The following is a 24,073-nucleotide window of genomic DNA, read 5'->3' on the forward strand; positions in this document are numbered from 1 at the left end:
CTGATGGGGGAAAAAAAAAAAAAGAAAAAAGAAAGGCATCAGTTCTTTATTTTGTTGGTATAATTTTAGCAGGAATTCAGTGTTACGCATTGCACTCCAAGTCACAGACCTGGATATTCCCAGAAGAAGGATTTTAAGGCCAAGAATCTGTAGCAATTGGATGTTTTTTGGTTCTTCCCCAAGCTCTAAACCCTGGTTTGTGTTTGGGCATGGGCTGCAGGTCTCGATTTCCCATTCTGTTTAGGATGGGATTACAGCATGTACGCCAGACTCCCAGGGTTCTTGCTTGCCGATGAAATTGATTTTCCGCCTCTTTGATAGCTCCTGAGACTCCTCTGAGGCACTGCAGGATGAGCGGATCGGTGGAAGCTCATCCTGGCCGTGCTGAACCACAGGCAAGTGGGCTGAAAGCTGAGGCAGCAGCATCCCTTCCTTCCCTCGCTGTGTCCCTTTTGGGGAAGCAGCTGCTGCTTCTAATCACAGGATGGAAAGGGCTGCTGAGTCTGTCTATATCTGTCCTGGATGCAGATCAGGCCCTGATGACAGTAGCAGCTTTGTACCATGACTAGATCTGTCCTCACACTCTTGTATGTGGTACAGAAACACCGGCATTGCAACCAGGCAAACTGAGGTCCAGGGCTTTTAAATGCAAATAAATTCCTTCAAAGGCATAAGTCTGTATCATGGGCCCAGAACTACAGAGGAAGCATAATGTGTAGCAGGGGATTGCATGAGGGTTTTAGTTTTGATGTATGCCCTCTCGTATGGCTTAACAGACTGCGCGTCACGGTCGGATTTCTGGAGGAGCAGGCTGTCACTAAGACCGAGGTCTGACCTACTGCACTAGAAACTGGGAGGAAAACTCTACCTGTAAAGTTTAAATTTAAATGCCAGAAACCAGTTTGAAATGAGATAACCAGGGGTGGAGGGGCATAGCAAATAGAAACGCTCTGGTCACCCAGAAAGACCATAATAATAATTATCCTGCTCTCCATAACAGTGCTCCTGTGCCTTCCCCACTGCCCACTCTCTTGCTGAGGGTGCAGGAGTTGACAGGTGTCCATCACCTGTAGACTTGAAATAATAACCTAAGGACCTGTTTGCTCCTTGCACAATCTGCCTGGTGTTTCCCCTGCTGCCTTCCCAAGGCAGCTTCCTTCGTTGGATCCCAGAAGATGGGCTGGGATGTGTCAAAGCACACCTAGGAGGGTCCACACCTCTTCCCCTCCAGGTTAGCTCTCCTGTTGCAGAAGCAGCAAAGGCGTTGCTGAGAGGCTGGGAAGCTACGCAAGAGCTGAAGTTGTAGAAGGACTTCTCTGAAAGAGCTACCTGTGGCAGTGTGCTCTGGCCTAAATTCTTTTTGCCTGGCTTCTGAGATCGTAGGGAAGAGCCTGCCCGGCTTACGAGGCAGCACGTGCCATCCACACAGATGGCTGCGAGCCCAGCGAGCCAGAAAACCCAGGCGTGTCGGGCTCGGGAGACGGTGTCTGTCTGAGAGTGCTCGAGCAGCTGCCGGTTTCTCGCCCAGGGAGAGATTAAAGCCTCCTTCCAACAAAACGCTGGAATGCAAGCTTAGCTTTTTAGCTTGCTAGTGGCATCCTGGTGGAAGCGCACAGTTAGTTTGGGATCTGTACCTGCATATCGTGAGAGTGGAGGAACATTTATAGGGAGGTTTGGACTTTAGGTTCAGGCAGCCTTTGGGATGGAGCCACTATAACAAACTTCTTTTCTCCTTTGCGTCTATCTCGGCACTCCTCCAGCCTGCAATCACATTTATGGCTCATCCGAATGTCATGTGAGCCTGTCAACAGGGTGCAGGCGACAGGTCCGTGAAATAATCGATTATTATTGAAGGCTCAGAAACTCTGTATTACTCTGCCCGTACACAGGGGGATCTTTGTTTTTTTTTTCTTGCGACGAGGCCCCCCCCAGCCTCACCCTGGGAGCAAGAGAACGAGCAAGAAGTGGGCTGCCAGCACACTGCAGCCTTGTTGTGCGGGATCAGTCATTGCAGCAAAGATACTCCAGCTCCAGCAGTTGCCTCCTGCTGTTTGCCGCTCGGGGATGCTTGCCAGGACTGGAACGTGTGAGCTTAAGCCTGTCTCGTGGGAGATTCTGTGGCTTCATCATGTGAAACACCCGACTGAGAAAACTGGGGAGAGGAGGCTGAAGGCTGTGGGAATGTTGGGAATACATGGCCGTGGTGTGCCCACAGCACAAGCAGAACGGATCTTCCTCGCGCAAGGAGCCTCACGGTGATGGGAGGAGATGGTCGTTCAACCAGCAGGTCCTCTTCCATGGAGAAGGGGTTTTCTGTTAGCTGTAGGGGCAGGACTCAGTAGTGACATCTAAGACAATTTTTCCATTGGTACTCCCCTAACGCCTTCTATTATTGATTAAAAAAATATTTCTTGAGGCCTGCCAGCACCTTTCTTGCAGCTTGCTTGCTTTAACGCTCCAATCAGCTCCAAAGACACGGAATTAAATCTGGTGATAGGCACTTTTATCCTGTCTCCATAAGGAGCTGCTCATTAGAAAAAAATACACTGTTTCTTAGGATGGTCTTACAGTGACTGCAAGTGCTGAAGTGTCCCCTCAAAAGATGATGACAGAAAAACAACCTCCATCCAAAAGGTGCTCGTTGGAATGGGGACTCTGCTTCCCTCTGAGTTCAGGAAATCTCTAGAGCACTCTAAACCACAGCCTAAATAATAATGAGAAAATCAGCATCTCTTTCATGCACTGTGAAAATGTATATATTAGAAGGATTTTTTTTTAATGAAGTTTTTGAGAAAGGTTATTAGCTCCTATGTCTGAAAGTGTGAATCCATCTCTGTGCCACAGAAACAAGGAGAAACTTTCCACGTTAATCATCAAAAAAACATTTCTCCGTGGATAGTTGTTCTTTTTTTTCCAGAAGTACATTGCACAGACTTTTTTCAGGGTAAATGTTCTGGGTACCTGGGCCGTGAGTTTGACCCAGCGTGGTATTCTGTGGGCTGCATGACCAAGCGAAGGGGCGATACATTAGTTGTTCATTTCCTATCATTTTGAGTGTGCCCTCTGCCATTTACCGAGGAATTCAGAAGAGAAATCTTCATAAAACCATTGACATACTGGTGTAGCAGTCATTCACATGGCAGATTACAACTCTTACCTTACTATCTTTCTTTTTTTTTTTTTTTTTTTTTTTTAATATTTCCCTTTTTTTTTCATTATTTGGTCTGTCTGTTCCTCCCCTCTGGGGCTGCCTCCAGCCTTTGTCTTTGCCTTTCCTTTTTTTTTTTTCCTTTTTTTTTTTTTTTTTTCCTTTTGGGTAAAGACAGATAAAGAAAGATTTCTTTTTCTGGACGAAGAGGTGGAGGCTAATTGCTGGGTTAATTGAGAAGAATGGTGCTTCTGATGTTCTCACAAAGTATCAAATAGCCCCACCACATTTCTCCCCCCTCTCCCTCACTCCACCTAAAGAGAGCCATTGAATTTGCACATTACTGTACAGAAGTGATTATGGGTTTAATTGTATTTATTTTGCTTGGTGGGGAGGCCATCATAACAGTAGTTGATTGATTTTTATAAAATCACCCTCAAGGTCATATGTAGGACTTTGCTTTCCTGTGCAGCCATAACAAACAATTTGAGGGTCACAGCCAAAGGCTCAGTTGAGCAATATTCTTGCTTTCTGCTTTCAGAGAAGGGGTCAAGTGCAATAAAAGAAGGAAGCATAACTTTTATTTTCTTTTTAAAAAAGGGGAAGACAATCTTGTAAAGCAGCAGCTGTATATTTATTCTGACCCAATGAAAAGCATAGAAATACAGAGAGCTGAGGGTTAGAGGGACCACATATAATTTTTTGACACAAGTATGTATAAGTTTGGCTAGTTTATTTTACACTTAGACTTGTTTAATGACTAAACGAATCCCTGCTAATGGCTCGGCTCTCCTCTCCCCTCCCCTCTCCCCCCTTCCCCTTCCCTCTGTTGCTTTTTTAATCTTCAGCAGCTGAATTTTTCTTTTTACACTTTTTTTTTTTTTAACCCAAAGAACAGGTGTCTTTTGGCTTCATTCTGGACAGAATTCAGAAGCTTTGCAAATGGCCAGGTTACAACTGCATTAAGTTGTGACCATCAGTTGTATCTGATTGTAGCTGATCAGCCAAGCTGATACTTGGTTCCTTTGATTACATTGGGGTCTGACTGCTGCTACTAAGGGAAAGCCAGAGCATCTCATGCAGCAGATGTCTTTTGGCGGTCATGACCTCACAAACCTCTGCACCACTGCCAAGTGTGTTTAGGATTGTCATTGTCCCTAGGGACAGAGAAACCCAGGAGCCAGGCAACGGCCTCCACCTTGAGGTTCAATTCTTACTGACCCAGCAGAACCAAATTTTCACCCAGAAAGGGAAAAATTGTTCAGAACAACTGACATATAGTTAGCCTAATACTAAGGAACAGGGGATTGTAAAACAAGGAAAGGAGACAAAAAGGAGATAGAGGACTCATCGTTCATGAGGAGGCAGACAGTGATTTTTGGGCTCTGTATGAGGATGGGCAACACTTGACATGCCAAAGCCACCTTGTACAGAAAAGTGCTCAGCAGACCCTGTGGAGGCAGGGCAGAAGCAGGTAAATCCCAGACCCTTATGGGAAATGAGCGTCTTCCCACAGCTGCCTCGAGTTGCACTGAAACGGATGCAATCAGAAAAGGACTTGGGAGTCTTACGGGTGAAGATGTACTCCCATCCCTTCCATCCCACTTTGGGGCGATAGAAATGTTGGTGGGAGGAATTTAGTATTTCTAAGCTATCCTATAGACAGCTTGAAAATTATGGATGGGCAATGAGTGGCTGAAACTTAGGAAAAGATTTGGGAAGGTTGTTTGCAGCAGAAGTGTGATTTTGCAATGAGGAGATGGGACAACTCTGGCTACCAGCCTTCCTGGTTTAGTAGTGCAGCATAGCAGCAATTAGAATACTCATTAAAAATCATATGAAGAGAAGTGGAAACAGAAATGACTATATTTCAGTGGGAATAGAGCATAGGAAGTCAATAAAGACCTTGAGGAAGATGTCTTTTTTATGTTAGGAATAAAATAAATCGCAGTGATTTATAGTTCCATCTCTAGATTGCAGTGATAAAATTATTAACACTGCAGCTATAAGGCAAATGTATTTAATAAATATTTCTGTTCTCAGTGTGGGAAGGAACAGGATGGTAAGTTATATTACAGGAGGAAGATGGATCATCAGTCCATTTATTACTGAAGAAAATGTTAAATAGTGTCTTTCAGGAATACACATTCTTAAATCAACAGGTCCAGTTTCATTCGAGAGCTTTAAAACTGCTGGTAGAAGCATTCCATGGTACATAGATATTAATTTCAGAGTACTTGGGAAATTACAGAAGGCTGCAGAAGTTCTGATCTTGTGTCAGGATGCAAACAGGTAAAGTTACTGGCTGCTTAGTCTGATATCAAGTACAGGTCAAAGCAGAAAACTAGATGAAGTTATATGTTATGGCTGATTGAATCCATAAATTACTAACCACAAAAATACAGTGAATGACAGGATAGAAGTTTTATGAAAAATAGATCCTAAAGAAAAAAAGACAACAAACTTTAGTTCATTTTCTAAGAAAATAATGTTTGTTTGATTAAGTTAATGCAGTAAAATGCCGTGGTGTGATGACCAACTGAGGATCCCCTGGCAAAATCACATGCCAGACATGAAATGCACTCACAAAACATAAATTGTTGGTGTGAAATCATTTTCATGTCTACTTGGATACCAAAGATACCATCAATGGTGGTCTGGCAGTAAATGGAGATCCATCACTGATCACATTTGTGAATGCCGTTCAAACCAAACGCAGATTTACCCCATTGAGTAGACAGCTGGGCAGGCAGGAACAAGGAACAAAAGTTGTGGTCACACAGGAAGGGACTTTGTCAGAGAAAACTGCAGTCATGGAAAGCTTCAGGAGTCCATGTGACCAAGGAAGCCCACTTAACCTCTCAGTGTAATGAAGAAACAAAAGGAGGTAGTATATTTTTTATGGGAAAAGCAAGATGTAGAGTATGGGAATAAGGCAGTTTTGCCTCTGTAGGCAGCACCAACAAGAATGATAAAGAAGCAGAAGGATCAGGAGGTCTGGGTTCCCCATTTCAGGAGAATCAGGCTGTGGGAGAGAATGGATGTTTAGGTTAGAAATGTGGAGACATTTCTTCTCAGAAAGAGCAGCCAGGCATTGGGACGGGTTGCCCAGGGAGGTGGTGGCGTCACCGTCCCTGGCGGTGTTCAGGGAAAGGTTGGACGTGGTGCTTAGGGACATGGTTCAATGGGTGACATTGGTGGTAGGGGGGTGGTTGGAGCAGGTGATCTTGGAGGGCTTTTCCAACTTTAATGATTCTATTATTCTATGACTCCTTTCAGGAAGAGTCTTAAAAACATTACAAACCACGCTGAATGAATGCCGAGACTTGGTTTAATTGCCATTTACCTGCAAATACTTTTGCAGAAAATGCTGTTTTGCAAACCTCTCTGCTGTGCAACGCAGGAGGGCACAAAGACAACCACTGTCTGAAAGCTCATCCTTGACAAGTTGTGATTGGAAATAAAGCAGAAGTTGTGAACAGTAATGGAGATTAGCTGTTGGAAAAATGATCGTAGAAATTGGTAGAATGATGTCCCCAAGTCACTTAATTGATTATCTGCCTTTCTGGAGGGTATACAGCAGTCAAACACAGATGACTCGACTTCCTCCAGTTTTTCAATAGCATGATGTGCACAAACCATCAGGCGATAGGATCTAATGGTCCCTTCAGTCTGCAAATGAATACCATTTCAAATATTATCCCTATTTCAGCATAGCACATTCTTGTATTAGCAACATTTCATTTTTCTAGAAGTCTCAGACGTATCTCAGAATAAATCAGAAATCTTCTGTCATTTTGAGTGAAACGAGCTGAAATTCATGCTGGTTTATCAGTGTGTATTCAGTATAATTTGTAAAAACACAACATAACTGGTTCTAGCAAAGCAAGCTTAACAGAAATACATTTGTATATAGAAAGCATGTCTAGGGAAAGAGGCAGCTTATACATAGGGGAGCTGGTGTTTGTGGGAGCAGTCCCATGGTTCCCAGTGCTTATAAGCAAGAAAATGTGAGGTTTATTTCTTCCGTCTACTAAGCATATTCTGTATTAACTTATCTGGAACCTACTGAAATCTGCAAAGAAAATATTTAATGGGGTAGTTCTTATTCAAATACCAGCTTTGTCGTGAGACTAAGAAATTAGGTTCAACAATTAAAGCTCACCAGTGCAAGAATAAATAAGGAGGTCAGGACAGGATGCAATGGGGTGGGAAAGGCAGACAAGTGCTGTGCAGCTCCGGTATCACTGTGAGCAAGAGGACCTGATCCAAGTAGGGGTTATGATCAAAGGATTTTTAAATCTGATTTCTATATTAAAACTTCTACCCTTCTACTTTGCCTCAATACTGAAATTAAAGCAGAGGTCTGATGTCCCTAATCCTTCATGCTAAGGATTGGTAGTGTCTCGTTGAGGAGGAAAGCCAGCAGTTTGGTAGTTATAAAGGTCACCATTAAAACCTGCTAACAACAATAGGAAGCTGGCCATGGCTGCTTCATAAAGGGAAATGGTGGGAGGCTCAGAGACCCTTTGTAAGGAGCTATGAGGCTGCCAGGCTTCCAGGCGAGCTCCTGGGAAGCATGGCTTGACCTAGGAAGACATATCCCAAAAGCAGAATTATTAAATATCTGGGAGTCCGCTCTGTGCAAGCACACTGTAAAGGTAGTGACAGTGTCCTTTGTAGGTGAGAAAATATGAAAGGATGCCAAAGAGTGAACCACCCTGAGACAGAGTGGGGTTGTCAGCTCACACAAGTCAAGAACAAAAGAGGCATTTGACAGAACTGGAAAGAGACTTGAGTTGAAACCAAGGGATGGAAATGCCTTTTCATGAACTATTTGACTTAGACCACGGAATTCATTGACTCAAGAAGTTATTGAGACTGAGTATTAAAAAGACTCGAAGGATCAGATCTAAATTACTGACAAAACCTATCCAGTTATACTAATAGATGGTAGAAGGAAAATGTTGGCAGGGAGATGAAACCTTATGCTTTGGGGTGAAGCTAACCTCTAATTAGGGATTAAAATGAGGCTTTCATGGGTTGAGGGGATCAGCTCGCAGCCAGCTAACAGGGAGAAGTTTCTTAGACTCTGTTTGGAAGCATCTGGTTTTGAACAGCAGCTGGAAGAATACGCAGGATTAAGTCAACCACTGAACTAAACAAGTTGCCAATTCTTGTGTTCCAAAGCTGTTTTCCACTCACCTCTCCCTGTCACAAGCAGTTTGTAATCTGAAAAGGAACATACAAATTAAGTAATAGTATTTCTTTTTAACAGTTAGAGAGTGAGTAGGTTAGGACTGGGATTTTCTGAACATTACTACCTTGAACTGGAGTTGGAGAGACTTAGATGTCTGCCCAGGCTGAGTGGTCTTGCTCAAGTCTAGAAATAAAGCCTGTGGCAGAAGTGAGAAATGGACTGAGTTAATGAGATCTTTATTACAAAAAGGAGTATGTAAAAAGCAGATAAGTCCACAGGGAGAAGTACAGGGCAAAGTTGGATTTCTGCAGAAAGCAATATTGTTTTACCCTTAATCTCATAACGTTATTGCAAAACCATCGTTTCACCCATCTCTTACAGCTCTTTTGACTACGAGATAATGACTGGTTTTGAGGTCAATGGTTGCATTTTACTCTTCTGTTGTCTTCAGGTGGCAAGCTCCTGTTCACTGGTCCAGGACCTGTAGAACTGCATGCTCATTCCATTCTGATATCTGATGGAGGAGAGCTCCAGGTGGGATCCTCTGAGGCCCCTTTCCATCACAAAGCACACATCTATCTCTATGGAAGCCTCCATTCTCCACCAATGTTTCCATATGGGGCCAAGTTCCTGGCAGTGAGGAATGGGACCCTCTCCATCCATGGTGAGTACATTTTTCCATCTCTTTAAAAGCAAATTGAATTAAAATTGAATTAAAAAATAAAGGGAAAAAATAAAAGCATGTGTTCGGAGAAAAAAAAGTTTTGGTTATGAACTTGGATATCTTATTACGCTGAAGTATATATTGAAATCAGTCTTTAGGGCCAGAAATTCATGGCTTTTAATTCATTTTGAGGCTTCTGTTCCTGCAGTATCTTAGGCACTAAAGCCCAGTGCTGTATCTCTGTAAGAGCTCCCATACTGGGAGCAGAGTCGTTTTGAAAATCTCGACCCTAAGAAGAAACTAGATGGTATCAAGTAGTTGTGAAACCTTGGCGCTCATTTAGGTGCCTAGAAGTCTGGATTTGTGCATTTCTATCCACAAACGAAAGTCTCCATCCCTTGGGAACCAGACGTTCATTCTCTGCTGTGTATCCTGGGGGTCTGCTCTGCTACTAGAATGGGGTATCCTTTTCTCCTCCTCTCCATTACAACTAGGAGGTTTCCTCCTCAGAGAAGGTGTGGATCTTGGGGTAGCGAAGAGTGGGTGGTCTGCCAGGCAGGTCCCATGGTGAAGCAATGCCAAGTGTGCTGCAGTTAGCATCCTATGCCAGCTGGAGTGGGGATGCTACTTCTCTTCACAGCAGCAGCAAAGCACTCCTGGCAGCGTGTTTTCCCCTTCTCCTCCAGCTGTCTGTCTCTAGTGTTAGGAGCACAACTGGCATCTCTGATGTCCTATCGGTCCACACACTCACACCGGCTCTGCACAGGTTGTTGTCACAAGTGACAAGCCCAGGGCTATGCAGAAAAACTGTGGCTCTGCCAAGAATTTCAGTCCGACATAACCACTCTGCTCTAACCACTGGGCTTTTCTCTGAAAGGGAGCCCCACAGAGCCCAAACTTTACATTCTTATCAGGTGGGACAGGGGATCTAAAGGACAGAAATTGGCATGGGTTTGTGGATGAATACAGGTTTCACGTTATGGGGTAGAAGAATTATTGTGGTATAACCCAGCCTGTTAACCACCCAGCCTTTCACTCACCCCACACCAAAGCGGGATGGGAGAGAGAATTGGGAAAAGGTAAAACACATGAGTTGAATAGGACAGAAAAGGAAGGGAAAATAATAGTAATAATATCCAACACAAGTGATACACAATGCAATTGCTCATCACCCACTGACCAATGCCCAGCCAGTCCCTGAGGAGCAGCCCCCCACCCACAGGACACCAACATGATATGAGACAGCCCTCTGGCCAGTCTGGGACAGCTGTCCTGCCTGTGTCCCCTCCCAGCTCCTTGGACCCCCAGCCTCCTCACTGGCAGGGAAGCAGGAGAAGCTGCAAAGGCCTTGACTTAGCACAAACACTGCTTAAACATCAGGGTGTTATCAGCATTATTTTCCTCCTCAATCCAAAGCACAGCATCATACCAGCCACCATGAAGATAATTAACTCTATCTCAGCTGCAACCAGGACAAGAATTTAGATATAGAGATTTTTTGAAGGGCTGTGAAATGTTGGTATTAAATGGCACGGTCTTGTTTCAGTAGTTTGGATGTGGAATTCAGGTCCCAACTCAGCATGCTTAGAATATTGGTGAAATGCACACACATCAAGCTCTTAACTAATGTGCTGTTTTTAAAGGCAGTATGCATCTTAGGAGAAAAAAAATATGTCTGAACGCCTCATCTCCCTCACTTCTGTTCTTGCATGTCAACCTTCAGATTGGTAGGCATCCGTGTCCTCCAGCAGGGCTTGAACTTACCCTCTCCTGGCCCACAGGCAGAAATGTTGCCATCTGAGCGTTACTGACACGTATGGCTCTCAGTCAAAAATAATGCAAGACACCAAGGGGTACGATCTGAGCACATAGGGAGCGAGCCGTGCTGCTGTGCCGTGATCCTGTCAGTTCACGGGAGCTGAGCAAGGTCAGGCGAGGTCGGTGGTTGGAGGGCACTCCGCGAGCAGATGCTTTTCTGAGTCAGGAGGGGTGAGTGGAAGCTGGAGAAGATGCCCCTTGAAGCAGCAGAGGAGGGGGGCTTCACTACACCTGGACTCGTGCTGAAAGCCACGTCGTGAGCTCTTGACGACTCCGTCGATACACAGCGAGGCTGAAATATTTAGTGCTTGCAGATGGCTTTTATAATTTCAGTAACCCGTTTTGAGCAGAAGGATAGTGTTTCTATCCCATTTCCTAGAGGGGCTCTCTGAAGAAGTGCTATTAGATCATCTAGGCTGAATTGACTGTCCTTTACTGGCCATTGAGTTTCACACAGTTATCCCAGCTTTGAGTTCAGTAACTCACATTAGATTAAAGCATGCCTTCCAGAAAGGCTTGGTCTTTGTCTGAGGACATCAAGGGAAACAGAAGCCAGCATTTTCTGTGGAAGCTTGTTCCAGGGGATTAATTTGGTTAATCATCCATGTTTTTATTTTATGTTTTTAAGGGACATATTAAGGTATCTGATTTGAATTTGCCTTATAAAGGCTTTTGCTGTATCTCTTTCTGTGTCTTCTCCTTGTAGCTTAAGGAATTCTTCTTGGTTTGACCTCTTTAAGGAAGTCAGGATTTTATCCTTACATTGTCAGCGCACTGCAAAAGCCTTGACTTCTTCATGCTGTTTTGTTTTCTAGCAATGTGGGGAAAAAAACAACATAGCATCTCCTTGCAGGTTGTGCCTCTTGTTTCCCTTCTGAGCCTACCTCATGACCAGCTTGTTGACTCTGTCCTCACAGACACATCAAATTACACAAACAGGGCAGAAGTACTTTCCAAGGGGTTACCCTAATGGTATGATTGAGGGAAGCACATCCAGGTGTCCACTCTCAAAGGATTTGTTGCTGATATTCCATATGTTTTACTCAGTGCCATAATTCTCAGCAATTCTTCTTTTCTGAGGAAACTGAGGGTGAGGTCTGTGTTTGTAGCCCAAGGCCTGAACCTAGTAAGCTCAAGCTTTCATCAGAACCACCTGACTCAGTTACAACCCTGCTTGTCTGCAACGAGTACCCACTGTACAGAGACATGCAGAAGGCAGCAAAGTCTGTGAGAACAGCATGAGCAGGGCTTGGGCCTTATTACAGAATGGTTAAGGTGACAGGGACCCCTGGGTGCCCCTGTCCCCCCCTGCCCCAGCAGGGTGCCCAGCCCCACGGCCCTGGGCTCGGGGAGCTCTCCAAGGAGCAGCCCCCGGCCCCTCTCGGGGCAGCCTGTGCCAGGGCTCCGGCACCCGCCCGGCCCAGCAGTGCTGCCTGAGGGGCAGGGGGAGCCGCCGGGGCTCCGGGCTGGGCCCGGGGCCTCTGGGCCCGGCCCTGGGCACCGCCGAGCAGAGCCCGGCTCCGGCCTCTCCGCACCTCCCTGCGGGTCCTGACGGCCATGGGGGAGCTCCCCCGGAGCCTCCTCTGCTCCAGGCCGAGCAGCCCCAGCTCTCGCAGCCTCTCCTCACAGCACGGGGGCTCCGGGCCCGGCAGCACCCTGGGGGCCCCGGCCTGGGCTCTCCCCGCTGGGCCCAGGTCTCTCTGTGCTGGGGGGCCCAGGACTGGTCCCAGCACTCAGGTGCGGCGTCACCAGTGCTGAGCAGAGGGGCAGGATCCCCTTCCTCGACCTGCAGGCGATGCTTTACTTAATGCAGCCCTTTTTTCTGCCCAAAGGCCCATTGCTGGCTCACATCGCCTTGGTGCCCCCCAGGCCCATTTCTGCAGAGCCGCTTTCCAGCTGGGTGCCCCCAGCCTGTCCTGGTGCTGGGCCTGTTCCTCCCCAGGGGCAGGACTTTGGGCTTCTCCTCGTCGAGCTGCAGGTTTGTGTCAGCCCGCCTCTCCTGCCTGTCCAGGTCCCTTTGCACAGCAACATTTCCAGTCATATTTTGTACCCCTGGTGTATCAGTGAGCAGCTCAAAGACATAGCCATGAAGCCACTTTTGAGCTCGGCATGACATACACTCCCAGTGCATGGCTGCAATTAAGATTGATTCAAACCATGTAATCTGCAATTTAGCATTGAAGCAGTAGCAGCGCTGTAGAAAATAAGGCCAAAAGAAGTGCTTTCTTTTGCTGGCTTCGTATTGCTTACATCAAACAGAAATATGTTGTCCTGGCTCCAATTTAGCAACAGTCTGGCCTGTGGTATAGAACAAATTGTTGAGCATGTCAGCCTCTTTCGTATCAAATACATATATAAAAGAGGCTGACATGCTCAGCAATATATGTGATATATATACATCCACACGTATATGTATGTTATCGCAGATCAAAATCATTAAATAAGCAGGCTTTCAAATTCGTAGCTGTCTTGGGTGAAGACAGGAGTGAATGCATTTTAATTCCTTTTCTCCTTCAGACGGGGAGGTTTGGGGGATGCTTTGCAGCTATGGTTGACTTCAGATTGTTTAGTAAGCGCTGTCAGCTCCTCACTTTGATATGTTAATATGACTAAGGGTTTCCCACAATTCCCTCGCGAGCAGCGGTCCTTTGCTCCGGTGGTTGTAGCAGGCTGGGAAATTTCACTGTTGCCTTTGGCTTTAGCCAACTCCCCTGCCAGTCAGAGCGTGCCACCCATAAACTGCCTGTCAATCACATGTCAGTTTTACAGGGGGGTTCAGTCAGCCGGGGCAACTCCACTTTTTGACAATGTAATTATGGCCCTCGCATCTGCAGTAGGGGCCTGAGCGGGGCTGGGAGACTTTTATTGATTGTTCAGAAGGGAAATTTATCACTGTCTCCAGCTCCGTTTGCACTTTATTCCCCAAGAAACTCTCCTGACAAACTTCAGGAGAGAGGGTTAGCATGGTGGCATTGGCTGTTCTTGTGCCTTTGGCCTTTCCAGGGAAATCGGGTTGGAGGCACCGGCAGATGCTGACCAGTGGGCCGGGACAATGTTTGGGTGCAGCGTAGCTGGAGATACTGCATCAGTGGCCCAGGACACCCAACCTTTGCAATAGCCTGATTTTGTGGGCACAACACTCTTATGGATGGGAAAATGTTAAAGGCCTTTCCCCCTTTTTGCTCCATATTTTAGCAGTCCTGTGTCCACGAAGTCATTATTCCATTGTGTCTTGCTGAAGCACACTGTGCCTCATCCCAAACAAAGAGGAGCACTTTTGCTATATTTTTACCTGAAACCTTGTCAGTACCAACACTGTGATGATCTGAGACACGAATATATGAGCTTGATACCTGCATTTTGACTAATAATACCTGCCTGTCCAACTAGATGGAGGATGCTATGTTTTGGATTTAATAACATGCTACATACACTTTGTCCAAAGCCTGAAAGCTGAGGGGTAAAGAAAAATGATTCCCAGAGACCTTTTTATTTAATACCATGCCTGTTTCTAATCAACATAATGACAACAGAGGTGTCAGTGGTTATTTCAGTCCCCTAACATCACGGATAGTCCTGCTTCAAAGATCAGTCCTGCACTTGAAATATTTGCAAGTGGATGCTGATGGTGGAAGATGAGAACAGGCAATTTTGTACTTCTTAAATTCCAGACTTTGAAACCGAAGAAATCTTAAATATTTCCAGGGTTAACTCAGGCAAAAAGTGTTTTTATCAGTTGAACCCATTATTCATTTTAATCACATTTAATCAATAATAAACCACAAAACATTTGTGAGCTGTGTGCCGTGCTGTACAGAGCCAGTGCATTCCTCAAGAGAGCAGCCATTTAATCAAATGCTTCTTGCTTTTCCTCCATTAAGCAGTGTTATGTATCTGTGCTGAGTTTGAGATTAAGAGATCATAGACAACATGAGAGAATTTGTTCTGCTTTACTCACATTTGAGAAAGAAAACTTCCCAGGGGGAAAATAAAATCTTAGCAAAGGGATTCAAGATAGGGTGCAGAGATCTTCTAGAGATAAGATGTACTTTTTTACCTTACTGAAACAGTCACATATGCAATACTTATTATTTCCCATTAACTGAAATCACTGGTTTACACACCGTAAATTCAAATCCCCTTTCCCTTGCTGGGGCCACTTCCATGAGTTAGTTTTCCCTACATGTTAGTTGCTTTGTGTGGTTGCAGGAGGCTTTTTGCCTTCTGCAATAACATTTTTCCTTTCAAGACCTTGACTTGAACATGATGCATTAAAGCAGATGGCTCCTGAACAGAAGGCTAAGCTGCCTTGGATCCCCTTGTGTTCACTGGGGGTAAGAGACTGCACTTAGGCACTTCCCATGGAGTAACTAATGTACAATGACTTGTGCCTTCACTTTCTTATTCACAAATATAAGATGACCATTAGATTTTAAAGACCTAGCAGATGGGGAGAAAAAAAAAAACAAAACAGATCGTGTAAAGCTGAGCTCAGGGAGAGATGCTGTGTCTTTCATAGCTTGCCCTTCTTTCTAGCAGAAACACATCGATCATCTTTGATATAAACTTAAACCACTCACTCCATATTTTGGTGCCGATCTTAATGAGGGAAACAATGTGATGGGCTGTAAAGGGCACGGGGAGATGGTCAATGACTGAGTATATCTAATATGTAGCTTCTGTTTCTTTGCAGAGAGGGAAGGTCTGTAGGTTACTACAAATGCATGGTCTTTCTGTGTGATCAAATAGTTGTCTTTTAAACCTTTGAATATAACACTAAAACATGCCCTGCAACTCTGGCTCCAACTTCAACCAGGAGACTGGGTGGAGGGAGAGAAGCTAACAACAAAAATTTGAATTCCTACCAAAGACAGGAGAAAGCCTGCAAACATTGGCAGGCTGAGAAGCTTGGTCCCAGATCTGAGTTTTTGCTGTGCTGCAGGCTGAGCAAGGCAGAGTCCTCCTTTTGGGTTCATCCTTGCTTTTCCTGCTTGTCTCATTCCCTTCCATCATGTGTCAGGGGTGTAGCAAAGTGATTTTAGCATTTAAGCAATCATGCCACCCCGCATAACCGCTCCTGCTGGCAAAAGATTAACTGGCAATAATGCAAAATGTTAACAGCTGCGTGCAGCTCTCCAGGAGAATATGCAGTAGTTGGCTGCCACATTGGAAGCATTTTGTTCCTGGTGTCAGTTTAAAGAGGATTTCCTTCGTGGCACCTTTGGATGTGAGCTGTTTTCATAGAGTTTCTGTGGACCTGTTTGATCACATAGCCCTTCATGGCCTCAGTAAGATGCTCCTTGCTTTCTTGAGGGTGCTCTTCAAGAATATTTAGGTGGAACTGTTTTTAGGTGGAACTGTTTTAAGGTGAAAACTGGTTTCACGAAAGGGAAAGCATTCAGCAGGACTAGATCATTTTTCAAGGATATTTTCTACTGAAGAAAATCAAAATGATTTACTTTTTCTCCTCTTTCAGATGATGTCAGATTTTTCTCCCCACTGGGAAAAAGCAAAAGTGTTTAGTTGTATCATTCTGATTTCATTTGGATGTTCACAATATTATTTTTAATGTTATATCTGATTCATATCAACATTTCCACATCAGTGAAATGTAGTGTTTTTACAGAGTAAAAATCAAAACCCTAAAACCCTGAAGTGACATTAGTACAAAGAGCAAAAACAGTCTAATGATTCCAAAAGTAGAATTTCTGCAGAAGTTTTCTTCTGTGGAAGACATTGAAGGTTTGGACGATGTGAAATCACATTTTCTGTCTGGCTGCGGAAACCACTTATAGTGGATATAATATCACTCCTATTTAACTTTCTTCCTGGAGGAAGAAGCCAGAGAGATTCCGAAGCTGTGTCTTGCAACTGGCCTTGGATGAACAGGCCACCGAGTATGTTAAAAGCCAATGGTTAAAGACTGAGCTGTGATGCACCTCCGTGCATCCACATTGCTTTGACAGAAAGTATCTGCTAGGTAATGTGCCATGTCCTTGTGTTCCACGGGCAACTTCAGCCCAGAGCTGCACCTGAATCTCCTGCCCTGGTGGTATGCAGCATCAGATCCTCTCCACGGAAGTGGCACACAATGGCTTTGGGCACAGGGACCTACTGAGGTCCACACGAGACATCTCTGTAGGTCCAAATTTCCTGTCCCAGTCTTCCCATTGATTGTGTAAAGCTCATGTCTTATACTGGACTTGGTCCCACACAATGGGAACCTCAGATGAGCTATGTTTTGAGCCCATGCTCAAATCCCATCTAAAACACCCTTGTGCAGCACTTGAAAACTGATTAACTCCTGGGTGTCCTAAGGGTTAATGAGCAATTACAAACAAACAAGGACCTGCTATTTTACCTTGGGGCACAAAACAAAAGCTTTCTGCACTGGTTGTGGCAGGAAAGGTGCAGGAAAGCTGTCTGCATCTCCCCAAGAGCTTCCCACACACATCAATTCACTGCAAAACCAGCTAGAAATGTGCAGATGCTTAGGGAGTATGCCTTGGACTGGAATTAATGGAAAGCAAAAGTAAGGTGGTGACATTCAAGTGCACAGTGTGTGGCAGAGAACTGGTCAGCAAGTGCTGAAGGCTCCTGGTTCAGGTGGATGTTTTAAAGCAAATGAGAAACTGTAGGGAAGCAGCTCTCATTCTTCATTTTCTGATTTTCTTCACTTTATGGTCAATGACTGGACTAACCACTGCTAGAGGTCATGCATGTGGCACATTTTAAAAGAAAATGCTTTAACTTCTGGTTCGCCCTGAGGAGGTCGGCAATTGGACTTGATGATAGGTCCCTTCTAAATGAACTTTCTATTCTATTCTATTCTATTCTATTCTATTCTATTCTATTCTATTCTATTCTATTCTATTCTATTCTATTCTATTCTATTCTATTCTATTCTATTCTATTCTATTCTATTCTATTCTATTCTATTCTATTCTATTCCATTCCATTCCATTCCATTCCATTCCATTCCATTCCATTCCATTCCATTCCATTCCATTCCATTCCATTCCATTCCATTCCATTCCATTCCATTCCATTCCATTCCATTTTATCCTATCCTATTCTACCAAATACAAGTTCATGTCATGACACAATTTCTCCGTGTCCTTAACTTAAGGATCCAGAGCCTTAAGGTCCATTTGACCACAGGGGGCTGCAGAAACACAGACCAGGGAGGCTTTCTGGAAAAGATATCCTATTACTTTTTACTTAAGCTAGTTTTTACATTGCTACTATTTATTTATTTATTTTTATTAACTGTGAAGCAGCATCATCAGAAAGTCTCTGTCCGGGATCTTAAAATATTTTTTTTAAATCTCTTTTCTTGAAGCAACCATTTCCAATGGCTGTATTGCCATTTATCACTTTGACATTTGGAAATTTTTGGAACGTTCAAGCTAAATTTGAATGGGCAGTTCAATCTGGATAAAGAAAAGTTAATAATAAGGGAATATGACAGTGGAGAGGAAGCTGGATTCCTTAGGCCATCTGACACCTGAAATGCTGCAGTAAATTGTGTTGCTTTTTATTACCAGAGACGATATTGTGCTTTTGTTTTGTTTTGTTTTTTTCCTGGTTTTGTCTTTTCTATTTTTTTTTTATCATCACTGTAATACATTGAATTACATTTTTAACTCTGTCTCTTGCAACATTCCTTTGTTTTGGGGAAATGTAAACTGCTTGTTTCTTTTTGCTTTGTTCATGGGAATTGAAAGATCTTATTCTCATTTACACTAAAGATTTACAATGTAGCTGCAACAGATTGACAGATTATCTGCAGAATAACTTGTATAGTAACGGTAAGTAGATTGTGTGTCTGAGCCCTGCAGTTCTTATAAATTCCTTTTGTGGTATAAAGAGATCTCATTACCTCAACTTTAAAGCTCCAGGAAACTGTCAAAAGGTGTAAAGAGCTTTATAGTCTGTCAACACTGCAAACCAACTCTGCGTTCATAACCTGAGTTAATTAATTTATGGTAAATAAGAGTGAAGGAGAGATGTAGCAGGATTCTGGCCCTGTGTACTCAGAGGAGAAGGGTTCAAAGCTTGCAGTCCCATGCAATGCATCTAGAAGAGACATCAAACATGAAATGTTTGAAACATTTAAAAAGCTTTTGGGAGAAAGACCAATGGTCCTGTGGCAGGCTTAGGGATGGAACCAGTCCTTATTTAAAGTCATTTCAAGAGTCTGTTTTCTACCAGCACTGCAGTGCGTAATCCAAACTCTCCAGCTCTGCCTAATTCTGGTTTTGCCTCACACTGGTTGCTGTCAGGATTGGATAGGAGGTTCCCTGGGTATCTTATGCTAGGTGACAGCACCTTCTCCAAAAAATCTTGTTTTCTGGGCAGGAGCATATATTTTCCAAAGAATCACCAGGCAGAGCGAGCTGGGGTTTCAAATGCCTTCTGGTTGCTGCTGGAGTAAAGAACGTGAGCATGTTGTCTGTGGATGCAGATTGCAAGAGAATAAATCAGATGGAGAAGAGCGACTGTGCTGAGTATACTCCTGGGAAGGACTGATGCATGTTGAAGCAGGATGTTCTGGAAAGGAAAAAAACAAAAAGCTGAAAGATTATGGCCAATAACTGTGAAAATCTGGAGGAAGCAGCAGCACTCCAGGACAATCTTATGGAAGAAGCCGAGCTGTAGAACGAGAAGACCTGAAGACGTTCTCTAAACGTGTTACTGGTTCATTGATATATTAGTGAAGATGTGTGAGAAGACGGTGATCACAATCTTTAGGAGAGGTGGGCACACATAGTATTCAAATACTGACCCCAAGACAGGCTGTGGGTTGGGCAGAGAGTTGAAGGCAAAGAGTAAAGGCAAAGGTGGAAGCTGAAGAACTCACAGGGAGAAAGATGTGTTAAACATAGTTAATTTAGCTCTTATGGGCATGACAAATTCATCAAGCCAGTTAAATACCTCACTCACCTTGACCATTCAGAAGTTGTGTGCATTTAAGCCCTACACTTAAGTGTCCCTTAAACCCTACACTGACTGTAGACAGACTTTCTTGTAACCCTGGAGATAAGTATGCTCGGACATGCCTTGCTGTGTTTGTGAAGATTTGATGGGATTTTGAGACATTTCTGTACAGCCCAAATTCTCATCTCTAGTTGAAGCTCTTAGGAGTAAGAAAAATCAGTTAGTGATGTCATATGGCATCCTACATGGATTTATAAAATGTTTTTTTTGGGGACTGTAAGAAATTAAATTGATAGCATTTTTCTTTTCCTGTACTCAACATAGAAAAGACAGCGTCATTGTACACAACAGAATTACCTTGTTTTTAATAAAGATACTGAGCCTACACGACTGCATGTCCACATCACGCTTCTGACAGGAAGCGTAAACCAGAGTCCTGGAGCCACGATGTTCTTTATGCTACAAATTGTGATTAACTTTGACTTTGACATTTGTTTTCAAGTCATCTCATTTTTGGGTTGCCATTTAATAACTTGATTTTGCTCAGTATTTAAGTGTGTTTCTGTCAAGTCACTCGGTAAAATGTTCACTTCCTACTTTGCCTGCAATAGCATTTTGATTCTAAAGGGTCTGTCCTGTCCCTTTAGCATGAAGGCTCTCCTGCTTTAGATCTCAAGATGTGTTTTTTTTTCCAATCTGAGCTCAGTTAATTATTAAAAATGAGTTCAATAATTAAGGAGTTATACAGATTCATCTATTTTTCAGCACTTTTGAGTGTTTCTGCTTTCAGTGCTTTTGGGGGGGGAAGAAATTACTTAAATATGCCACGACTGTTGGTCTTTTAAACCTTCCGCTCTGAAACAAGTCATTTATTCACCTGTTGCACAACCCAGTTCCAGTCACTGAAGGTCATTTTCTTTACCTTCAGGTTTTTTCTTGAAATCAAGTTTATTTTCAAAGGGAAACAAGACGGAAGGTTCTGGGCCTCCAAAGGGTGGGCCTGCAGACCGAATTCAGTAAAAGGGTTTTTCATGCTGGGGACCCTCTTTTAGCTATTCGTGATCTTTGTAGAGAGAGTCCATTGGTTCTTTGAAGGAGAAAAGCTGGTGAAGACCTCTGGGAATCGAGGGTTGACTCCAGGCTGGAGGTCATGCCCTCCTGAGATGTTCACCACCACATTTTGCCTGTCCTTGTAGAAGCTGGATGCAGAACCACCTTCGACCAGTGGTGAACCCTACCCAGTCAGCCCCCCTCTGGTAGGTGAACAGGAGCCTGGCAACTTCTTCAAGAAGCAGGAGCAATTTGATTTGGCTGTCTGCTGTGACTGGTGACTGCTGTGTGCTTTCCAGATCCTTGTGGATTTAGGCAGCTATAGAAAGTTTGGGGTACCACATGTAAAGGGGAAGATCCTGCTCCCACCAGAGATGAATTAGAAGATCTGAGTGAAACAGAACAAGATGCTGGCTGACCTGCGGAGTTTCTTTAGTCACTGTTTGGACTTAACCAGATTTCTAAATCCCCTGATGCATTTGAAGACTGCATATTGGTACTTGCTGAGACCCAGAATGGGACCTGTGTCAGACCTATGTCTTTCTGGAACAGCAGCTAGAGGCTAATCAGACATCCAAAATGGCTTTTTTTATTATTATATTTTTTTTCCTAATAAAATGTACTAAAAGCATTGAAAATTGGAAGTAAGAAATCTTACACATAAAGAAAAAAATATCTCACCCCAGCTAAATAGCTGGGAAAAAGGTAAAACTGTGGAATGGGAGACAGAAAGGGAGGCTGAGAGCTCAATAAGAAATTAAAAAAGGAGGGGATGGGAGAGGTTTTAGTACCTTTAATACTCTTCTTTTAGAATAAGAATACTTGGAAATATTTTCCATAAAAATTTTTGTTTCTGAACCTGGAAGTGGAAAAAAGCCTGAACCAGGCCTGTTCCAGTAGAGCTTATTTTGAATGCGAAACGGTGATTTGCACCTCTTAATGGTAAGAGTTGTTGCCCAGCAGTGTTTTTGTAATGATTGCTGTACTATGTATGTGACAGATGCACACAATGGGAGGCAGTTGTGTGCCTGGACACAGATGCACACAAACACACACACTAACACATGCACATGAATTGGTACTGCGAGCAAAATGTCCAGCGCTGGAGAAAAACTCTATGCTGCTCAACATGCAGATGGCTGCTGTCAGTCGTTCGTTTTTATGGGAGTCCTAAAAATTCATGAGGTTCACTCAATGAAAGAAGGTAAATGAATAATGATGATGAGACTGCTGCTAGTAAAAGAATGCACGTGGGCACATATCAAGAGGATTTTTTTGAGTCAGCTGTGGTTGTTGGAGAGGGAGACATACAAGGTGCCGCTCTTTGTGCAGAGGGGACGAAATGCTACCTTTTGGTTCTTAGCAAGTTGCATTCCCTTTGTACTGGCATAAAGTTGCAGAGTGCTGATGGAAAGGGGTTCCTCCAACAGTGTGCAGCTCTCCTTGAATTAATGACTGCTCTGCTGCCCTCTCTTGCTTCTCCTCAAGGAATCATTAGGACTTTCTGAGAAGGATGGGGTGTCCACCTCTGTGTTCTCCCTGATATTCCTTTCTGTCTCAGATGATGATTGCATACAAACATGAGTTTATTCTTAAAAATGTACTAAATACTTGACATTTCAGTATGGTTGATTGGTAGGCCTCTTCTAAGGAAAGTCTTCATTTAATACATGAACAGTGCTTACCATCTGTCCTGGTTCCAGTTAGGACAGAGTTAAGTAGCTCATAGTAGCTGGTAGGGTGCTATGTTTTGGATTAGGATGAGAAGAGCGCTGATAACATGCTGATGTTTTAATTGTTGCAGAGCAGTGTTTACACCAGGCCAAGGACTTTTCGGCTTCTTGCTCTGTCCTGCCAGCGAGCAGGCTGGGGGTGCAGCAGGAGCTGGGAGGGGACAGACCCAGGACAGCTGACCCAAACTGGCCAAAGGGGTATTCCATACCATCTGACGTCATGCTAAACAATATATAGGGGTGGCTGGCCGGGGTGGGGGGGCCGGCTGCTCGGGAATAGGCTGGGCATCGGTCAGCGGGTGGTGAGCAATTGCATTGTGCATCACTTGTTTTCTTACACATTATTATTGTTAATACTATTACCATTATCACTATTATTATTATTATTGTTATTATTATTTTCCTGTCTTAATAAACCGTCTTTATCTCAACTCACAGGCTTCACTTTCCCGTTTCTCTCCCCCCATCCCAGAGAGGGAGGGGGGAGGGTGAGCGAACGGCTGTGTGGTGTTTAGCTGCCAGCCGGGTTAAACCACAACAGTCTTTTTGGCGCCCAACGTGGGGCCCGAAGGGTTGAGATATCGACAAATCTGACCAGAGTGTGTTAAACTAAAATTGGTATAAGTATTGGACCTGCTTAATAGTTGCTAGTCACGATGTTGATTGCCTTAATCTCCAGTCTGCTGTACCTGTATTCCAAATTGAGTTTTATGGTGCGTTACTTTCTGTATGTGCTCCCTGTTGCACTGTTTATCCTTTCCGGGCCCTGGTTTAAGATTGTTATGGTACTGTGCGGTGTAACAATGGCTTATGAAATGATGAAATATCTGGTCACGACTTTAACCTGGTATTTGTACTCAGCACTGACGTCGACTCTATACTTTGGAACCCATATCTCGGAAACTATTAGCAATTACACCTATTGCCTGTTTTCGTTAGGGAGCCAATCTGTGAAGGGGACAGGGGAAGACATGTTTCCCTACCTGTTCACTCTCCCTTTCTCCTTCACCACCACCCTCTTATCCCCCGAGTTAGTTACGGTGGTTCTCCGAGATGTTGAATATCCTTGGGATACTCAGACCAGCCTGCTCTTGTTGTTATGTCTCCTGAATGCGCTTCAGATTTTGTGGAGGGTTAAACAACTACTTAGGAATCTCATCCGGAGATCTGTCTTGAGGCGGGATAGTTGCGAGTGGCAGGGAGTGTGGGAGGATATGGGCAGGTTTCTAGAGCAGTGGTCACCTCCAGTGTTTTGGACATTCACCCCTGAACAACTGCAAAATCCTAAAAAGCTGGCAGAATGCTTGAAAAAAAGGTGTCATGACTCTGGCAGTTCCAAAGTGACACAAATCACTGTAGCGTGCTGGGGTCTGGCTTGTGCCTATCGAGCTGCAATTGATGTTATTAGCAACCTAGCTCCTGCAGCCGCTCCAGTTCCAGCTCCTGCAGCTACTCCAGCTGCAGCTCCTGCAGCCGCTCCAGTTCCAGCTCCTGCAGCTACTCCAGCTCCAGCTCCTGCA

General features: G+C 44.1%; 1 protein-coding gene across 6 annotated transcripts in view; it reads left to right on the forward strand.

Moving 5' to 3' along the window:
- Window positions 1-24,073, forward strand: part of PKHD1 (PKHD1 ciliary IPT domain containing fibrocystin/polyductin) — a 266,267-nt gene that overhangs the window by 87,906 nt on the left and 154,288 nt on the right. For all 6 annotated transcript variants that reach the window (XM_083828669.1, XM_083828668.1, XM_083828667.1 and 3 more), the window contains one exon: window positions 8,800-9,012. In XM_083828669.1, coding sequence (XP_083684795.1) covers window positions 8,800-9,012 — 213 coding nt within the window. The remainder of the gene's footprint in view (window positions 1-8,799; window positions 9,013-24,073) is intronic.

This window comes from Anser anser (genome assembly GCF_964211835.1).
Source record: "Anser anser genome assembly, chromosome: 3".
Lineage (NCBI taxonomy): Eukaryota > Metazoa > Chordata > Aves > Anseriformes > Anatidae > Anser > Anser anser.